The 19,991-nt window shown below is 37.9% G+C and overlaps 1 protein-coding gene across 1 annotated transcript; it reads right to left on the bottom strand.

The window, feature by feature from the left end:
* Nucleotides 1-313: 313 nt before the first annotated feature.
* On the bottom strand, nt 314-19,137 carry IL18R1 (interleukin 18 receptor 1). The gene is made up of 10 exons (XM_074930361.1): nt 19,089-19,137; nt 17,823-18,063; nt 11,153-11,330; nt 9,326-9,479; nt 8,742-8,804; nt 6,320-6,476; nt 6,012-6,145; nt 4,558-4,719; nt 2,827-2,985; nt 314-714 (listed from the first exon to the last, which is right to left on the bottom strand). Exons 1-10 carry the CDS (start codon nt 19,135-19,137, stop codon nt 314-316), a joined length of 1,698 nt encoding a protein of 565 aa, XP_074786462.1.
* Between the last annotated feature and the right edge of the window lie 854 nt (nt 19,138-19,991).

The following is a 19,991-nucleotide window of genomic DNA, read 5'->3' as shown; positions in this document are numbered from 1 at the left end:
AAGTATAACTAATATCATTCTACATTACTGGAAAATGTGAAACCAAAATGTTTTGCATTGTGCTTCGTGCCATGTGGTAAATACTAAGCAGAATGAAATTTCTGCTCCTTGTGAAGATTGCTGAGGCAATTGTCTCTGCAACAGCATTTAGCATTGGCGTTAACTTCATCCTAGCCACTGTGACAAATTCTACATTATTCTCAGATCTCAGACTTGGTCTCTTATGAACACTATCTTCCCAAAGTGTGCAGGTTGTGTTTTCTATTAGTTAGCAAAATGCAGTTTTCTGCAGCATCTTCTGTCTCCAGAATTGTTATACAACTGCATTAAAGTCACAGCCTTCAGTCCATCGTGGAGTCCCTTCTGAGCCTAGGTCAAGATTATTATAGTGCCCTTTGGTGTTCATCTTGGTAGGTTTTGCTGGCATCAGGTACCGAAGGTTCTTCCAAAATCTGGAATTCATGGGAAGAGATTTATCCTTTTTCCACTTCACAACCCTCTTTGATGGTAAAAGAGACAATGATTCTGGCAAGAAATTATAGTCACTTATAGGCATATATTCAATTAATATGATCTCAGTTTTTCTTTCAACTAGGGCTTTATGCAGTCCACTCTCAAGTTCATATATGGCTCTGTCAGAAACGTAGTTCTGGCTCAGTATAATAATTAGTCTTCGGCTTTTGTCAATGAATGAATGGATATCATCAACAACTGCTGCAAATTAAAGATAAATTTGTTATTAAGCTAAATTGAAAGGATAGGCATTGAGTTGATTTATCCTTTAACAATCACACACATACCAAAAATGTTCCCCTTATAAAGTAACAGCATGTAAGCGTCCTGTCTCTATGAAGAGATTAATATAGAATAATGGAATCATTTAGGTTGGAAAAACCCTTTAAGATCATCAAGTCCAACTGTTAATCTAGCACTGCCAAGTTCACCACTAAACCACATCCCTAAGCACAACATCTACATGACTTTTAAATATCTACAGGGATGGTGACTCAACCACTCCCCTGGGCAGCTTGTTCCAATGCTTGATGACCCTTTTGGTGAAGAAAGTTTTCTTAATATCCAATCTAAACCTCCCCTGACACAACTTGAGTCCATCTCCTGTTGTTCCATCACTTGTTACTTTGGAGAAGAGACTGACATCCACCTCACTACAACCTCCTTTCAGGTAGCTGTAGAGAATGATAAGGTCTCCTGAGCCTCCTTTTCTCCAGGCTAAACAGCCCCAATTCCGTCAGCTGTTCCTCACAGGACTTGTGCTCTAGACCCTTCACTAACTTAATCGCCCTTCTTTGGACACACATTATAGATTAAGAGTCTGTGAAAATGAGCTCAGATATGGTCAAAGCTTGTTCTCTGGGGCAGACAAAAACCTACATATGATCTCCAGCTACCTTAGACAGCTGTCTGTCAGTAGTCACAGAGATAGAAGGTGACAGTAAAATTTATTCTTCCTCCAAGCAGACATCTCTTGCTCTTTAAAAATAGATACCACTAGAGTGTTTCCACAGAAAGTCGTCAACAACAACCTCTCTCCAAATACTCAGTAATCCTCAGGTTACTCCTTCCTTTACGTCACTGAATATCCCAACTTACTGCCAGTAATCCAAGTTTGAGAAGATTAGCATGTGATGACAGAATGAGTTCCAACTGTGTTTTAGATCCATGACTTTTGTCATGACAAACAATGAATGAATGCTCATACCCTTCAAACACCCATGCACCAAATAGAATACTCATGCACAACTTCCTGTGCTCTCTTCAGCACCATGGGCCAAGGTCTACAGAGATCAGAGATCTACAGAACATGCCTTGTAGGGAAAGGCAAAGTAAACTGCAAGAGTAAACTAAAGAAGAAAAAACTTAGAGGAGAAGGAGGCTGACATTGGTATTACAACACACCAAAGGCTCCTATAAATAGAAGAAAATACTCTGTTTTCAGTATCAGATCAGACCAGAGAAAAAGATATAAACTAAAACTATTGCAAGGAAATAAGCTAAAACTATTGAAAGAATCAGACCAAACACTTCAGAGAGGCTGTTTAATACTTAGGGAGAAAGAATAACTAAAAAAAAATGGCTTGGGAGAGCTGTGGCACCTCTCAGGTTAGAAAAATATGTCAGGAATGGATACAAGGAGACAAGAGCCTTCCTTGTGAAGGAGGCTGACTGACCTTATTGTTCTGTATTTTTAGCAATGAAATCCTATTCCTCAGCTAAATCTCTGGACTAAATGGAATCCCCCAGTATCTTTTTTTCCAAGCATCTGCAAAAGACCATCTATCCGTGGGTCATTTAGAGAATCAAAATTCCATGTTCTCATTTCTATTTTGTTATGGCACCCATTACATTCAAAAAATTGTTTCAACCACCACCACACTGAAGAAAGAGCAAACATACAAGTTACCTGAGAATAACTAGCACCAGAGACACCAGCCACTCTGTGCAGCAAATGTGAATTCATTCATAGGCACCTGCTTTCAGCAAAAGCAGAGCAAGAACACAAGTACTGTGAAACATCTGATATCTTCTTTGTTCACTCTAACTTTCTCCATGCTACTTTTTCATCTGTTTATTTTGGTTCTGTGGAATTAAAGGTGTGTGTGTATATGTGTGCAGGTGTATATGAATCCATAAATATATATGTAAAATATGTGCATGCTAACTTTGCAGGCACATAGTCTAGATTAAATGAAAAATGTAGCATTTCAACACACAACACATTTGACAGAATTGCTTCTAATTACAGACTTCTACCTTTGTGTGAAAATGATGTGCCTATTTAATGACAAAAATATTCAATACACTTACCTCCTCCAGGGGATACATCCCTCTCAAATATACATAACTTGTACCCAAAGTTTTCTTCTAATACCATGGGTAATATCTTCAAAGCAAATTCTCTCTCTTCTTCAGTAGGAGAAACACAGTCTTTCAGGTATGACACAAATGCATCATATTCTTTTCCGTCTGGAAAGAAATCATCAATTGTTGTCTTGTTAGCAGTCATTAGAAATACAGTATCTGATCCACCATTCTGGCTCTCAAAGTTACTGTCTCAGTAGCAAAGCATCTAGAAACTCCTGCTCTTTCCTTTGATACCCCGAATGGTCTTCAAACAACAAAAAAAAAATCATAAATCAATTAAAATTTGATACAAAAGATTCTGATTGCACTTGGCAAATATTTGAAAATAACATATCTTTTCTACATTAAGGTATTTTAAAAAAATCAGATTAATTTAACCAGTTAATGTCACATCTGTGATAATCAAGAAAATGAAGGGAAGCAAAAAATGTGTCTGCAACCTGATAAAAATGTTATTTAAGTGATATTGCAGATTTCCACATTTATTTTACTCCACAGAATGGGCACTGGGAAAAGAGAATAAACCAATTTATTATTTTAATTATAAGAGTATACCATGTCCGGTCATGCTTTGGGCAGTAATTTGCAAACACAAAATCCAAGACCAATTCAGAGGCCAGGTCTATGACACTGAGCCATATAATTGAACCCTGCCAGAAAACAGCTATCTGGATTGATACAGCAGTGCACATAGCTTTGCATCTTAAACTGTACTTCTTTGCTTCCCTTTCCAGATACTTTACTACATGTAGTTCATAAGAGAGAGCACAAACTACAGCCCATGAAACTCTACACATGCAAGAGCTCTAGGAGTAGAAAATCCATTGCCTGGTATCAGACAATCAGTTCCTCCAGGGTGGGCTAGGCCATGTTCTTGGAGATCCTCCCTGTAAGCCAGTAATAGTTAACATCAACAGACAGGATAAATAAGGCTGGCAGGCATAAATGACATCCACACCTTAGTGAGAAATCTCCAACCACTGCAATTTATTCAAACTATATTCAATCTGATTTAGACATTAAGAAGAGCTAAGAAATTCAGGTACATATATACAACAAATTTTTTCACCATGATTTTCAGAAAAATTATACCCAGATTTGGGTAACTGTCAGGCTTGCTCCTTAAGTGAAGGTCACAGTGATACTGCCGGGTAAGATACTGGTAGTGTGTTCTCCTTAAGTGCAGTTAGGGACAAACCTATAAACATTGCAATGGCCTCTACAGTCAAGGAAGTATTTTAACCTTCACCTCACTGAAGTGCACCAGTGACATGAAAACAAGTTTCTGTCAATCTGCCTGTCTGACAACTCCAGAGTGCTCATTTTCTCTACAGATAGATACCTGTAAACTTCTCCACCTTCATCAACTTTTGCGATGAAGAATATGGCAGAACAGAGCACATCTGAACAGCATCTAACCATGTCCCTTCCCCTATCTGCTCCAGAGGCAGCTTCTTCACTGTGTTTATCTGCTGTTACTGCCCCAGGTATGTAACAAACTCACTTTACCACCTGAACATCAAGTTCTCTTTTAAATATTCTTTGCTGTTTCTACTCACAAAACTCCTGGATTTATTTTGTCTCTTCCTAAAAGATGACTGTTTCATAGAACCTATCATAAACCATTTTTTAATCAATACACTTATTTTAATGTCAGCATTAGCCAAATCATACCTCCAGCAGTGTCATCTCTTCTGCATATGTTCCTGTAAAATAGAACTAAGTCAACTCTAAACATCACACAGACAAACACCGCAGCTACGGCAGCACATGGAAATAGTAAAGCAAGGACCATTCCAGTTGTAAATATGTGCACAGGCAGATCTCTGGTGTTCCCTGTAAAATAGAAATCCAGGAAATTATAGCCTTAACAAGGAATATTATATGACAAGATTAATGCATTCAGTACTGATGGCATCTTCAAATCCCACTAAAAAATCACTATGTTGACGTGAATCCTGTCCTGATAATACTTCAAGCACATATACATGCCATTTGTCCTGAGATGGAGAACGACAGAACATGGATTACTCTAAAAACTGGAAAAACAATCTTGCACACATTCACAAACCCTCCACACACATAAATTAACTGTTTGTGGGATCAAAACTGACACTAGAGATCCTTGTAGATCTACAGCATCCCAAACTGGTGGTCACCCACTTTTATGATGAGCTTTCTTCAGGTTCTTTATTATTTCCTGTTATTCTCTACCTTTCACCTTTCACCCTTCTCTCATCAATCTATAACAGTCCTTAATGTCCACTTTAATATCTTTAGCCAAGATCTTTTCTTTTTCTTTCTTCTACCTCTAGTCTCTTTCAGGGTCTTTTTAAACCCTTAATTATAATTTTGTTATCTTTGTCTTTTTAGTTCCAAATACAAATTTTAACCCTTAAATCCTTGTGAAGTGTTTATGAAGGTACTGTCAAGTCATGCTCATTGTAGTCTTTATTTCATTTGCTTCATTATATGCATCATCTTTTGACTAGTTTACTTTCACATGTTTCCTTCCAGTAAGGCTTGGAAAGGTCTGAGGGAGGTGGAAAACAAGAAGGGAATGCCCATTTGCCATGAATCTCCAGACTGTCTGGACTATAAATGTAAAGTACTACTATATGGTAGAAGTCACCTTTCCATAGCTAGGAGGACCAAGTCCCTGACAAGAGACAAACCACTGGCCAGAATGTTTCAGGCATTATTCAAACAGCAGACACTGGACTGCACCAAGCTTTGGGTAGTTAAGCCCCGTGATCCCACCAATCTGATGAGTAGGAGGGCACAGGGAACACTCTGTTGTGGGATCTAACAAAGTGCCTCCCAGGGACCTGTCAGCCAGAGCATAGCTCAGCCTCCCCAACTGTGTCCACAGCAGCAGTGGTTGAACTATGGAGCCCTCATACAGCTTCTCTAGCAGACATAGCAGCAATCCCTGCTGCTCCTGTCTCAGAGAAGGAGGAACCACCCAGGGGGTTGGTAGGTCCAGCGCTAGATGGACCAGGGCCTTCATAAACAGACCGACATATTTGGAGAGATGTTCTGAAATCAGTACCCTGCCCTCAGGATTAAGAAGGCTGGCATGATTAATAACCACATCTGAGGAGTATGATTCATAGATTATACCATACCTTTCTTCAGTTTCACTATTTTCATTAGTGTTCTTTCATCAGCTTGCAACATGCAGGTGAAATTATGATGCATGTCCTCATCTGTTACTTTTTTAATCCGTAGTAGCCTTGTGATGTAGAACTTGTTTCCCAACCTATAACAAAGAATGTTGTTAGCAACACTATACAGAAACCTACAACTAGCTGAGAGGCAGATTTTGAGGAAAAGGTTCTAAACCTCAGACTGAGGTTTTACTGAATTTGCAGTTCCACAAAGTGCAGGATATTATCACATACAAATAAAAGTGCAGTATTTTCAGGAAACCTACTGTAATTTTTTAAACTCTTCTTCGCAAATTGAAGGTTCATTCTTGGGGATACCTGTACATTTTTCTGGAAACGTTTGATTAATTAACCAGTAGAGGCTGACATCTTCTCTCATATAGTAACCCAAGAAACCTGTGCAATTCAGTATCTCTTCTTTACCTAAACAAAGCATAACATGAGAAGATCTAGTCAGAAGAAGCATTCATGTTCACAATGCAGTAAAATGTCAACTTCCCAGGCAATGTATCCCATGAGCTGTGCTCCTTTCTGGACTTCGTAGTCCCTGCATGATGTTTCATAGGTGTTCCACCTGCACTGGTGGTGGCTTCAGCAACCATGCACAGGGCTCTGTTGCGCCCTGTTGCAGACAAACAGTCATCCACTGCTTTCTCTCAGATAAATTGTCACACGCAGAAGAGTTTAAGTAGTCCAGAGAACTTCAGTCTTTATAGAACTAAAGGGACCTGGATTCAATGACCCTTGTGGGTCCCTTTCAACTCGAGATACTCTATGATTCTGGGAACTGGACTGTGTTCTTCAGGCAGAGAACAGGAGAGAACAACCTATAATCAGTGCTCCAATGCCAGGTAAAAGGAATTAACTGGTAAGGGGAACTACAACCAATTGATTATAATAGATAAACTACACACTATTACTCAATAGAACTAAAACCTGTTGGAGACCCTGCTGAAGTCTCACTGAAGAAATTGTCATTCCAGCACCACACCTGGAAACCAGCATAACTGTGAATATGTGAACAAGTCACTTAGTCAGCTACTTTGTACCATTTCAAAGCACTAATTGGAAGTGAGAGGAACCACCCCACAGAGTCCAGTTAATTATAAGAAAGCAGAACTAAACAGAAAAGTGTACACTTGGGAAAATAAAAGCAGAAGGCTGAAGATCTGGAGTGTGAGATTTGATGATTTGCAAGGCATTTTAAATTAAACATATTTTAAACATGGGAAGCTTGACCTGAGATTAGCTGCAACTTTACACCACGATTTCTAGGCTATGCCAGTATCATTTCCAGGAAACACATCCAGAACACCCTTTATTAAGCCACAAAAGATGCATGTTAGTTCTTGTTCAGGCCATCATGTACAAATGTTTTCCAGTAAGCAAGGACTGCCCAGGAATTCTCTCTAAGGGCATACATTATAAACTGACTTTTCAAGATTTATCAGAGTGGATGTTTCCAGTGGAACTGCTTAAGAACCTTTAAAGCAGGATTTGGCTGAAAATCTGTCCATCTTAGCTTTGGACCTTAGAAATCCAAATCACAGTTGCAAAGATTGAAACAGAGACTTAAAATTCTAGTATTATCTACCTGCAACTCTAGCTTTTTCACTATACACAATGGCTACTTTTGGGGAAATATTACAGAACATCATCTAAATAATGACAGGTTTGAAAGACCATGGACCTAGTTCACCCAAAATTCCCTTCACTCTCCAACATGTCAGATGTTTCATCACTCAGCAGGTAATTCAATGACCTTATCAAATGATCTTATCAAGACAGATAAGGGATGGAAGACAGGTGGCTCATTATCATTTAATGCTGAACCCTGCTAGATTTGAAGGGTTGGGACAAGCACAGCAAGTGGGAAGAACTGTGCAGGAAGGGTGTACTGAGAGGCTGGGAGACATGAGGCATCATAGGATTGAGGTACTACCATTGGAAAGAGGACATAGCAACTGATATTGGTAGGAAGGAAGGAAAATTAGCTGAGCAAATGAGATATACATGAGCAACAGAGGAGGAAAATATGATTTTTCAGACTTGGAAAGGAAGGACTAGGTAACCAAATGAAGAAACCCTCAGGCACAGGAGAGAAAAAAGGTAAATTTCTGTTTATATAAATTAATTACAGCCTCAATCACGAAATCCTGGATCCTGTCCAACACTGCGTGAAGCCTGCAGACCATGTTATCTAACCTACTCCCAGCTAGAAGCACAGTTAAGGTCTTGGCTATTGACAATAAAACCAGTTCTTTGTAGTAGCGACAGATCTTCATGCTTGCATTGCCAGGACTGTAGGACTGTCAGCCCTCACACTTCTCATTTCCTCTCAGAATAATCCTCAGCTGCATCAGGTTGGTCGTCATCACTGCTGTTCACTGAACAAACCAGACATCTTTCACACATCACTCCGTGGGGCTTGCTATCTAGCAAAGCAAGCCATGTAGAGATGGTTTATTATCAGCACCACTTTCTTTTGCTGGTCATAGCAGCAACCTCAGCTTCTGCATCTGTAAAAGGGTACATTTAGTGTACCTGTATATCAATCATAGAATATACTAAATAGAACATAACCAGATGTGAGGATGGATCAGATCCAGTAGGGTGCACAGACAGTGATTATATTTAACCAGACCATCAACCATAAAGAGATCAGAACAAAAGCATATCATTTCATACCTATTTCTGTTTCAATTTCTTCATCACGTCCAACTATCTCCAAAGTTACAGTCTCTGGTGCATCTAAAATACAAAGAAGCATAGCTATTGAAGTAATAGCTTACTTACATTCTACCACAGTAAAAATTACACATTTGCTTCATTTCCAAAACTAATCACGTACAGCCCATTTAATTCAAGGAACAGTATCTGGACTCTGGCGTTATTGAGTAGTTTAAAATAAAGTATGTCCTCTTGAATTTTTCTCATGTGCATATATATCCAGTACACAGTTTACAATGGTTGGAAAGGCTCTTCCCCTTAATTCTCAGTAAGTCTGTATGACTTTCTTAGAGCAGCGCATTTTGAAAAAAAAAAAAAAAAAATTCTTTAGAGAAAACATGCTAAATAAATTTTCCAGAATTGGTAATACATCGTTTAAATGTCTTCATCGGCTTTTTTATTTTTGAAATTATTGTGAAATAGTTCAGATTACCAGATTTGTTCACCCTTGTATATATTTATCAAATGAGAACTGTAATTAAAAATCTCCATAGTAAAGAGAACCAAAAAGCATGCTTCAAAATTTTAGAAAGCTTTCTTACCACCTTCTACTACCAGCTTAATTGTATTTGTGCTGTGATATATCTTTCCTTCATGACTGATTAAAATTTTACAGGTATATATCCCAGAGTGCTGTACTGTTAAGGTTTTAAAATCCAGTTCCCGCTCTGTTTCATTTTCATAGTTCTTACAGTCCTGCAACAATAAAGACAGAAAATTCTATTCTGTAGCAAACATACATTCAAAATCTTAAAGCAATTAAAAATTAATTTTGAAATGAAGTGTCACTATCACTCTTTCGCTATCTCAATGACGTTAATCTGAACCAAAAGAGGTGGGGACTCAATTTTCTGTCATGGTCATTTAAATGTAAAATTTGAATGTTTAACCCCTTAGAAGTTGACACCACTGCAATTCCAAGTAAGCACCTGAGTATAAAAATATTGTATCAGGAATTAAAATGCATTCATCTATTTTTTTCCCATTGGTCTGTAGGGGTCACCTGCTTGTGGCCAGAAGTTGTCTGGACTTATGAGAAGCTATCATGCTAGAGCAAAATGCCTCAACAATAGAGAAACTGATACTTCTCAGAGGGTGACAAGAGTTGGACTCACATTTGTTTACCCTCCCTATCCCCCAAAACAAACTCTGATTTGCTGGGGTTTTAAATTTATAGCACACGCTAAGTGAAATGTCCTGTAAGTGAAGTGTCCTGTGATAACACATCAGTATTTGGTTCTCTTCTGAATTACCTTAGATCAAGAAGGTAAATGATCACTGCTGGAAATTGTCCAGGGAACGGACATTTCCTGGATGCATATGCTTACTACCAGGCTCTTATACAAAAGTGTGACTATCACTGTTTTACCTCAGCGTAGGGTGTGATAGGAAGGCTTTGAAAATTTTCACCCAGTCGAGCACCAAAAGATATTTAGACACAAGGAAGGCTGCTTCATCTGTCTCACACAGTATTAGGCATTAAAATACTAGTCATCGGTATACTCCGTTTAGCTATGAGAGGTCAGCCTGGGGTATAGTACTTTTCTGAGGAAAACGTATCTACCTATGGCCCTACCCATCAATGGCCCTATCCTCCCAGGCCCCAAAGGACAAGAAAGCAGGGCCGTGGCTCATTCTGCCAGGCAGAATCCATACGCCAATAGTTAAACGGCCAAGTTCCCTTCCTGAAAGTGATTCAACATGGAGTGAACAGGGTCTGTTACTCCAGCCAGGACACCTGAGAGAAATAAGGAGCTCTGCTCAAGGCGATGCATAGGGACAGGGTGGCAGAAACCTAATCGGGGTGCTTCATTCAATGGTTGAGCACAACACCCGACAGTTAGAGGTGCTTCACAACTATCATCTATGACCTGACGAAAGCTGGTAGAGAGAAGACCGATGATTTGCCTAAAATGAATAGCACTAGATCTGTTACACATTTTGTAAAAAGTGTTCAGAAACAGCAAAACTGAAAAGTTTGCAAATACTTTACAAGCACATGCCAACTGTAAAACAAATACCTTGGCACCTCATTTAGTGTCAGGATAATATCTGTATCAGAAAAGTAGCAGCTGGCTAAACCAGCTGCTGGCTAAATCAGCAGATATGTGCATCAGATCTTTTACCATTCCAAACTACCAGTTTATTAATAATTTCTGATTACAGGTATATTTTTCTAACAAATCTGAGAGCAGAGAAAAACTTTATTTTGTATATCTGTCTAAAGGTTTTTTTCCCTAATAACCTGAGAAATTAAAGCCTTACAAGGTTTGTAGATGTTTCTAAAAATTTGTTTGTCATTAATTTTTCCCGCAATCAGATGTTTTGTTTCTATAGCAAATGATGAGTGTTACTGTTTCAGTAATTACCTTGTACCATGTTATACTGTCATTTTCATTGACAGACAAATCATTGCATTTCAGTGAATGACCAGTTCCAGCATTTTTAATTTCTGTAGTTAAATGATTTTTGTTGAAACAGCTGCTTTTATTTCTTTCAAGTACATTCAAGGTCCACTTCTGAACTGTGAAATTTTGTTTTCCATTGCTATGAAAAAAAAAAATTAGCAAAATCAGTTTTAGGAGCTTTTTAAAGGAACATAGCTCGGTGAGTTACACAACAAAATACAAAAAAAATCTCTAATACATCTGGTAGGTAAAAAGTGTATCTACAGTGAACTAATTATTTAAATGCCCCTTTTCCACCCCCAAATATGTGCTATTTCCCACTAAAAAAAAAGAGGTTATCCCAACTAAATCACCTATCACAAAACATTTCACAATATAATTGTATTTATGAAAAATGACAATATATGCTATGGTGACCACAAGGATGCAACAATCCATGGCATCATGTATAGTTACTTGTTTGCATAAAAAAGTTTTAGGACCCTGAATCAGCTAATGATTTTGCAGGTTTAAACTCCTATGCATTGCTAAGGTTTAAAGCAGTAACTGAAAAACGTAGTTGTAAAATATGTCAAAAATGAGGTGGGCAACTTTGCTATTGTTCACAAAGCAACATTATTCACTGCTTGATACTGTGCAGATAGTCACTGCTATTTTGGAAATATTTTTAAACCATGCAAGTATCATGAATTACAGAATCACTTATGGATTCAAGCATGTCTGCAAACAAAGCCTTTTGGAAAGGATTAATTTCTTTGTCTTTCAGTCTGCATTGATCAGAGATCCACAGCAGCTGGCCAGCCCAGACTGGAAGAGCCAGGAACTGCCATTTCTAAAGCAGAGTCATCACATCCCATGCAGTATCTATAAAAGATCAGGTGAATATGCTCTAAAAATGCTCCTTTTGAATATCTAGGAGCTGACCATTGTCATTCAGGTATCTACTATATTCTATCCACATATTTCTCTAAAGAATCAGGTTATAGCTGTGAGCTATTTCATTGCTGGATATGTCCAAATACATGACTACCACAGGAAAAGAAGGTGGAGGGCCTTAGGCTTAAGCTTGGCAAAGTTGGCCTAACTTTGGCAAAGTTAGGGCTTAAGAGAAAGTTGTATGCTGCTGTAAATTAATAGGTGAGATTTTACAATTAGTGCACAAACCTCTCATTTTTTACTGAACAAGTAAGGTCTGACAAAGTAAAAGCAGCAATTACAGAGCACTTCCCTCCAGTGTCAGTCACATCTTCAAAAATATCTTTCTGTTTCCAAGAAAAGAAAAAGGAATCATTCCCAGGAGAACTGAAACTAGTCAAGAATCATCTTGATGAGAAGGGCTAAGGGGACAAAGCAGTTGAAATGGAGAAGCAAGCCTGACAAGTGTATCAGCTTAAATACCATTCTTGACTGACATGCCTTTTACTGTAACAAGATTCAGAAGAACTATTAGGACATCATTTACATGATTAATTTAGACCAGGTTTTGGTTTGTTGGGGTTTTTTTCCCCCTTTCAAGCTCCCCAAACAGATATATTTATGTATTTTGCTTACCCTCTTCACATTTTAGCCTTTTTTCAGTCTACACAGGTTCTCCTTGTTCTCCTTACTCAAGATATTAATTACTCATAATCGCAGTTTACTATCTAAATCAAAACATAGTGGTTTGGTTTCTCAACTGGTTAACTATGGTGTCATAAACAGGAAAAAACTTACCAAAACTTCTCCATCAGAGGTGTACTCTCACGGGTATTCATAGTGGGTGGAGTCCTCCTATTCTTCAACATCACATTTACACATTTAAATCAGAGCTACTAATCGCAGTCAGCAGTGGGACCACAGGCAAGAGTCACCCTTTTAGACTGCAATTTACGTGACCTATTTTATCTGTTTGGTTTAGGACAAGATAATCTATGCCCCAGAAGGGCCTCTCTCCCTCCCTAACAATAAAGGTACCTGATAAGTTTAGGTGTAGACATAAACACTCGTTTCAATTAATTCCACCAAGTTTGTGTGGTTTTTTAGGCATCACACTAGTATCTGAATACTGCTGGAGAGATAGTTACAGATCTAACCATAAAAGACATATGATTTTACTATCCAGATTCATCAGATGGAAGAAAAGGATCAGTAAATGAAAAACAAAATGTTCTCCTCAGCACTGTCACTTTACAAAAGTCTTCTGTGATCACATTAGGTGAAATCACTTCAACAAATATAAGGATTTCACCTGAAGTAGATCAAGATACTCTACCTAATGAGCCAAAATCTGGCAAGGACCAGCTCCCTGGAAGGTGATAAAACCATACCTATGCAAATTAAGATGAATTTGGCTTACATAATTTCTAGTTGGCTGCCACATACATGATTTTCAACAAAAAAATGCATTAAGTTGTATTGTTTAAACTGCTAGTGCCTGAGCTGTTATATTTCTATCCTGGTATTCACTTGCTGAGATTCTTTAGTGATAATTTGTGAGGAACAAAACCATTCTGGCTTAACAGCCTTTCAACTACTCCCACCAAACCCACCAAGAAAGAATAACAAAAACTAGATTGACTCAGGAGAGGATACAAGGAAGTGAAAGCCCTTAGAGAATATAAACCAAGTTTACTGGATACACAGCCAACTCTAAGTTATCCCTTAGCTATTTCACCACAACAAGCCAGTGTATCCTGGTTTCACCTGGGATAGAGATAATTTTTGTCCTAGTAGCTGGTATAGTGTTATGTTTTGGATTTAGTATGAGAATAAAGTTGATAATAGTTTTAGTTGCTAAGTAGTGCTTATCCCAAATAAAGGATTTTTCAGCATCTTATGCCCTAACAGCAGGAAAACTGGTGAGGCACATCCAGGACAGCTGACACCAACTGGCCAAAGGAATATTCCATACTATATGACATGATGCCCAGTATATAAACTGGGGGGAGTTGGTGGGAGTGGGGATCACTGCTCAGGGACTGGCTGAGCATTGGTCAGGGGGTGGTGAGCAATTGCACTGTGCATCACCTGTCTTTCTTGGGGTTTATTTCTCTCTCTTTTTTGCTATCTTCCTTTTATTCTTATTCGTTTTCTTTTATTTTATTTCAATTATTAAAGAGTTTCACCTTTTTTTTCTTTCCGATTGTCCTCACCATCCCACCCGGGGGGGGGGGGGGGTGGGGAAGGAGTGAGCAAGCAGCTGCATAGTGCTTAGTTGCCAGTTGGGGTTAAACCACAACACAGTGTTATCTCAGTAGTTCCATCTACTGCTAGAAACTGTCACTCTGTCTTCCAAACTGTAATATTAACTCTAAACGTGTGTGTTCCCACTGCTTTCAACTGTTTTAAACACATTGAAAAAGTGAGTAGTATTAGGATCTTAAAATGTATCACGTGTTTATCATGGATCTCAGTACTTTCGTTTTTTTCAGGAACCTGTAAGTTCCTTCAGTTTCAAGGTCACCAACACAAAGCAACCAGATAACCTCCTTTTTTGTATTCTGTTTTTTGTTTTGATAACCACAGGATATAGGCTATGAAAAAACATACAGATTAGAAAACCTGCCAAAGATGTGTGATAGTTTTTCTGCTTACCACTCCCACTACAAGTGTATATGAAATCCTTTATTTTCAAGAAATGTTGCCGAAGATGGACACACTCAGGCTTACAGGTAACATCTATTATTTCCTGAATTTATATCCTAAGTGTACTATACTAACAAACTCATGTGAACACATCAACACACACACACACTTTAGCTATCTATGCTATGTCTCAGCAGGACACTTCTTCAACTGGAAAACTTCTGATTCTTCTTTAAGTCAAAGACACATGGATAATACACCATAAATACATTGTTACATCATTTTCACCTCTCACATCTTGCCTATTGTCCGCTGTAACATATCACAAAAAAAATGCCTGAATTTAATTAGTTCGCAAAATCTGTCAACATGTGTTGTCTTTTCTTAAAAATCTGCAGTACATTTGTCACTTTGTTCACTAAAACTGCCTAAGAAGTTATAAGCACTCTAAAAATTATTTCCCATATAGCTTACAAATATCCATCTCTAAATTAATGGTTGAAAAAAAAAAAAAGATAAAGAAAAATAGAATGTCTGCCTTCAAAACCAAAACTTTACTATAAATGCTCTGAAATGAAACTAATTCTATTTGTAATTCCTTCTAAATCTTAAACCAATTCAGTAGTCCACAATAGCTCACCATTTTTCCCTATCAATAGAGGCTACTAAGTGCTCTGTCTCTGCAGAAAACCACTTCTGCAAAAAATCTTCTGTATCTGCTGAAGTGTAACTGCTTTAATATGCTTGCTAATAGTGAGAACAATCATATAAACTAAGCCCAAAATCATGTTAAAATCCCATGAAAAAAATCCCCTTATGCCTATTGTTTCAGTGTTAAGACCTCTGAAGAGTTCCACATGGGGATTGCAAGATTCTGGCAAGTGCCTTGATTCTGATCCTAACAGAAAAAATGAGTAGCTGTATGGGCCCAACAGAAAGAAATTGGGGGGGGGGGGGGGGGGAGGGAAGGGGGGAGGGAAACAAAAACAAAACCCAAACCACAACACCAAAAACCAAACAAAAAAGTTTTTTCAGAGTGGTCAAATACACTTTTAATTAAGAAACTTTAAAATGTTTTCTTTTAAAACTGAGTTTTAAAATGTAGCAGCACAATATAGTCCTAGAAAATTAAACAAAAAAGCAGAAAATCAGATCTCTTAATTACAAATGAATGCTTTAATGTAATCAAAACCTTTCTTCCTAGTTTCTTGCTTAAGCAAATCAGCAAGTGAAGATGTTTCACAAAGGACTCGGAGTTTTTGTGTTTTCCAACACATATATATTAACAAACTTCATCCTAATAGTTTTATTTAAGGTCTTCTTCAATACCTCAGTTTTGAAATTTACATTTTTTTCATATTCATTTTACAGAGTTCTTGTAATTTACTGTGGATTCACTGTCATTACTCCGAGTCTAATCACAAAGCCATGGGGATCATGAATTAAGGCTGGGGTTAATACAGCTTTCTTCTCTTTGGTCCTTTATTCTAGACTCCTTATAACAACCTCCCTCAGTAGCCTGGTGATGCAGGTATGCTCCCTGACTATCCTTCCCCATGCCAAAGTAAGTCAGAGCATGCATTTTATACCACTGGTTAGATGCTGGCAGTAGAGTGAGTTGTTAGATTTAATAACTTTTTAGCAACATATTTAGTGAAATGACTGTATAGATGACTGAGCAAGGCCATCAATAAAGCCAAAACTTAAAGTCAAATTCAGACTTGCTATGAAAAGTACAGGTCCATGACAAGAGGCAAGCCTACGTCAGGTATTATGAAATGTTAACACCTACACACCAAAACCGAGCAGCTGGCTTCACCTGTGCTACTTCAGACGAACGTCTGTACTCAATAAAACACAACCTCTGCATGACCTTGCACAGCAAAGTAGCCAAACTACCATACTCATCACACCTAAAGATAATTCTCTTCAGTTTGGGTTCAACATACATGAGTAAAATTTGTCTCAATCTTAACTGACTATTTGGATAAAGAATACCTTGCAATTAAAAAGAAATCACATAAACCCAAAAGAAATATTCTACCAGTAGACTTTTCATTTTTAATATTTAGCATTTAGATACTGTGACTCAGTACTTTTAAAAATAATAGCAGTAAGATGATAACGATAATGCTAAATAGAAAAATAAACCATGAAGTTTTCAGTTTTCACGTTATCTTGGAAGTTAACAATTGAAGTCTAGCTTAAAACTGCAAACTATCGAACTTGTGTCTGCAGTGTTACTGAAAAAACGTAGAGAGCATTTTTCACTATCTGCAGTCTCATAACCTCTACAAACCAGGCAAGAACCTTAAAAATATTATCTGGAGAACAGCACAAATCATTACATGCAAAATAATCTACTTAAAATTAATTATTGCTTCAACTGTAAATGCTGAATTACAGTTTTGGTACAAGTTAGTCATAAACACTCCATGCAGCAAACGTTTTAGTCCTTCAGTTTTTCATGGTGGCCTAACAAAGATTACCACCAAATAATGAGGCCCACACTTACTTCTCCTTTTGACTCACGAAGTTCTACAGTGGTAAGAAATCAAATCCAATTATTTCATTTAGTCTTTCAATGGCTCCAAGCATGCAGAGGTTTGCACAGAAACCAGAGTTCAGCCATGCCACTCTTTGTTTATTACTTTACAATTAGACACTTGGCAGGCCTCATACCATGAGATCCACTCAACACAGTAAGGAAGAACAAGTCTGGTGGAGAAGACAAGCAAATGTTTCCTCGTACTTGGCAGTGGACAGAAGGGTTGCCTATCACTCATTTTTGCTTATGTAATTAATCATAAACCAGCAGAAATGCTACCTGCCTTATCAAAAGGTTTACAGAACCTTTAAAAGGCTGAAACTGTCTATAATTATTTGTAAATATTATAGGTCTGCCTGGATGGTTATTGTGAAACGAGGTGGAAAATGACACCACAGTTAATGTAGTTCCCTGCACCTTCTTTGTACAGATGCCACTCGCAATACAAAGACAAAGAAATTAGCTTCTTCATAGACAAGTGCAAAGGCAAGATGTTCACCCACTGGCTTATGTACCCACCTGTGAGTGACAGAGTAATTCCCAGAGTCACTGAGCTCAGCTGGCCAAAACTCCAGAAAATTCATTTGGGAAACAATTCTCTGTGTTTCCTTTATCAGTTGCTGCTTGCCAGCATTTTCTTTGTACCAGTTTATTGAGTATGCTTCTTCCTGAAAATGTTCTTGCATTGACTCAAGATAACAAAGGAAAAAATATTCCCCTTCTAACACATCAATGGAGGCACGAAGAGGACACAGCTTCTCTTCAGAGAAAGAGGAAAAGAGATACATTAGGAAGCTTCTTTCAGAAAATTACATTAGCCTGACTTTAAAGTGATTTGCTGTGCTGCTGGTCTTTTTATAAAGCAACTTTTTTTCAGCAGAGTGGTTTCGGAGTATTTATTTATTACAGCAATAGTTACTGGAAAACTCCATTTTCCAAGTCTTTATTCTACCTCACCCAAACAAAACCAGAAGGAAAAGGAGGGTTAAAAAAAAAGGAAGTTTCCCTAATATCCTTTCATGTGGGTCCAAAAGTATCAGAATCAAATGGCTACAAATGACAGAATCTGACCTCACTCTACATTAAAGCAGCTGCCACAAATGAAACAGGACAGGAGAAATTCTTCACATACGGTTTGACTTGACAAATATGGCTAATCCTCAGGACCAGTCAACTGCCATATAAGCAGAGATCCTATGAATTAACATTTGCATTTTCTTAATCTTCTTATTTAAAACTAAATTATTATGTAGGTAGATTTCTTTAAAACTTCAGATATCTTTAGGAAAGTTGCCTTGGAATGAGACTATGTGTGTAAAATTTAGTCTCAAAGTATGATTTTCCAATCAAATTTCTCAAATGTACCTTTGCATACAGAAGTCATAAAAAATACAGAAAAGGGACCATGGTCTAGCATCAACAGTCAAGAATAAAATAAGCCTTCGTTCTCTATTTCTCCCGAAGTTACTACTGTTTAGCAACTATTGTGACCATACTTCTGAATGGCACAAAAATCAGACTCATTCTCTTTCTTGCTGTGGCTCTTCATACAGCCATGCTCTCATACAAATCATCAGGTGTCTCCCGGTAGCATCTCTGCACTACTTATTTCATCATTTTGGTATTTTGGACCAGTCTGGAGCTGGGCTGAAATTGCCAAAACATTTTATGATTTTCATCTGAGCTGCAAAACACAAAACTTGCCCCACTCTAAGCAACTGTCAAGAAGATGCCACATGTTCAGCAAATATTTTGAAGGTTCTACTATTGAAGATTTATACTTACCAGTGGCAGATTCAGTGATAAACATTAGAAAAAAAAAAATCAGAGTCATTTTCTTCAGTTACTTCTCACTTCCTCTCCAGAAAAATGAAACCGAATTGTTCTTGCTTGCTCTGAAAGCCTAAGAAAAACAGATTCACAATTCATCACAAGTGCAGTGAACAGATTCATTTGAGCACTACTGCCTGGTACTGAAGAGGGCTTTCCAAATGTAAAGTTACACATATTTATCATAACAGCTGTCTTCATACATCAAGTAATGTATCTAGATTTCTCTTGGCAAGTTTATTGTAAATTCAGAAAGCACTACAAGGTTTTCTTCCTCCATTTTCTTGTTCACTTGATGTATTTCACATTTCTGATTAAACTGACAATCCTACAGATGCACTCAAACTTAGATCCCAAGCCAATAGACAACTATCATAGGATAGGAGAGTGCTTTTTTTTTCTCCGCGATGAGTATAAACTTTGCAAGACTGGACCTTGTAGAAACAGCTAGTAGAAACTTCCCCTGCCTTCAATGAGAACAGCATAATGTTGATAGATTGGACATCTTGATGGTTAATTTTGAGCCTGTTGGAAAACAATCAGATCCACAATTTTGCCTTACAATTTCATGTATGGAACCAAGAAGCACCAGCTGAGAATGCTAACCCTTCCACTGAGGGGGAGGAGATGAATAAGTTCGTATTCAATTGCTTCATATGTAGTTAACTGCGCTTTCAAAGGCAAACACCACTACAATACCAGTGCTGTGTATCTTCTCTAGGATTCCTTAGAACAGTGGGTTAACTGACAACCAAAGGCAACACACATACACACACACACGATGTATTTCATAGAGCACTGACAGAAGAAATCTCATTAGCATTCCATTTCTTTGGTTTTATTCCCTAAACCTGTTGC

This window comes from Athene noctua, chromosome 1 (assembly GCF_965140245.1).
Source record: "Athene noctua chromosome 1, bAthNoc1.hap1.1, whole genome shotgun sequence".
NCBI classification, from domain to species: Eukaryota; Metazoa; Chordata; class Aves; order Strigiformes; family Strigidae; genus Athene; species Athene noctua.
Note: the sequence above shows the minus strand (reverse complement) of the source record. Positions and strands in the feature narration are given on the sequence as shown.

What these genes read in the sequence shown, in the direction of transcription:
- IL18R1 (XM_074930361.1), bottom strand. Translation starts at nt 19,137, where the DNA reads ATGACTCTGATTTTTTTTTTTCTAATGTTTATCACTGAATCTGCCACT. An exon ending in AGAAATTGAAACAGAAATAG is followed by an intron (nt 6,477 to 8,741) that starts GTATGAAATGAT and finishes TGCTTTGTTTAG; the next exon opens with GTAAAGAAGAGATACTGAAT. An exon ending in GGATGTATCCCCTGGAGGAG is followed by an intron (nt 715 to 2,826) that starts GTAAGTGTATTG and finishes TTTAATTTGCAG; the next exon opens with CAGTTGTTGATGATATCCAT.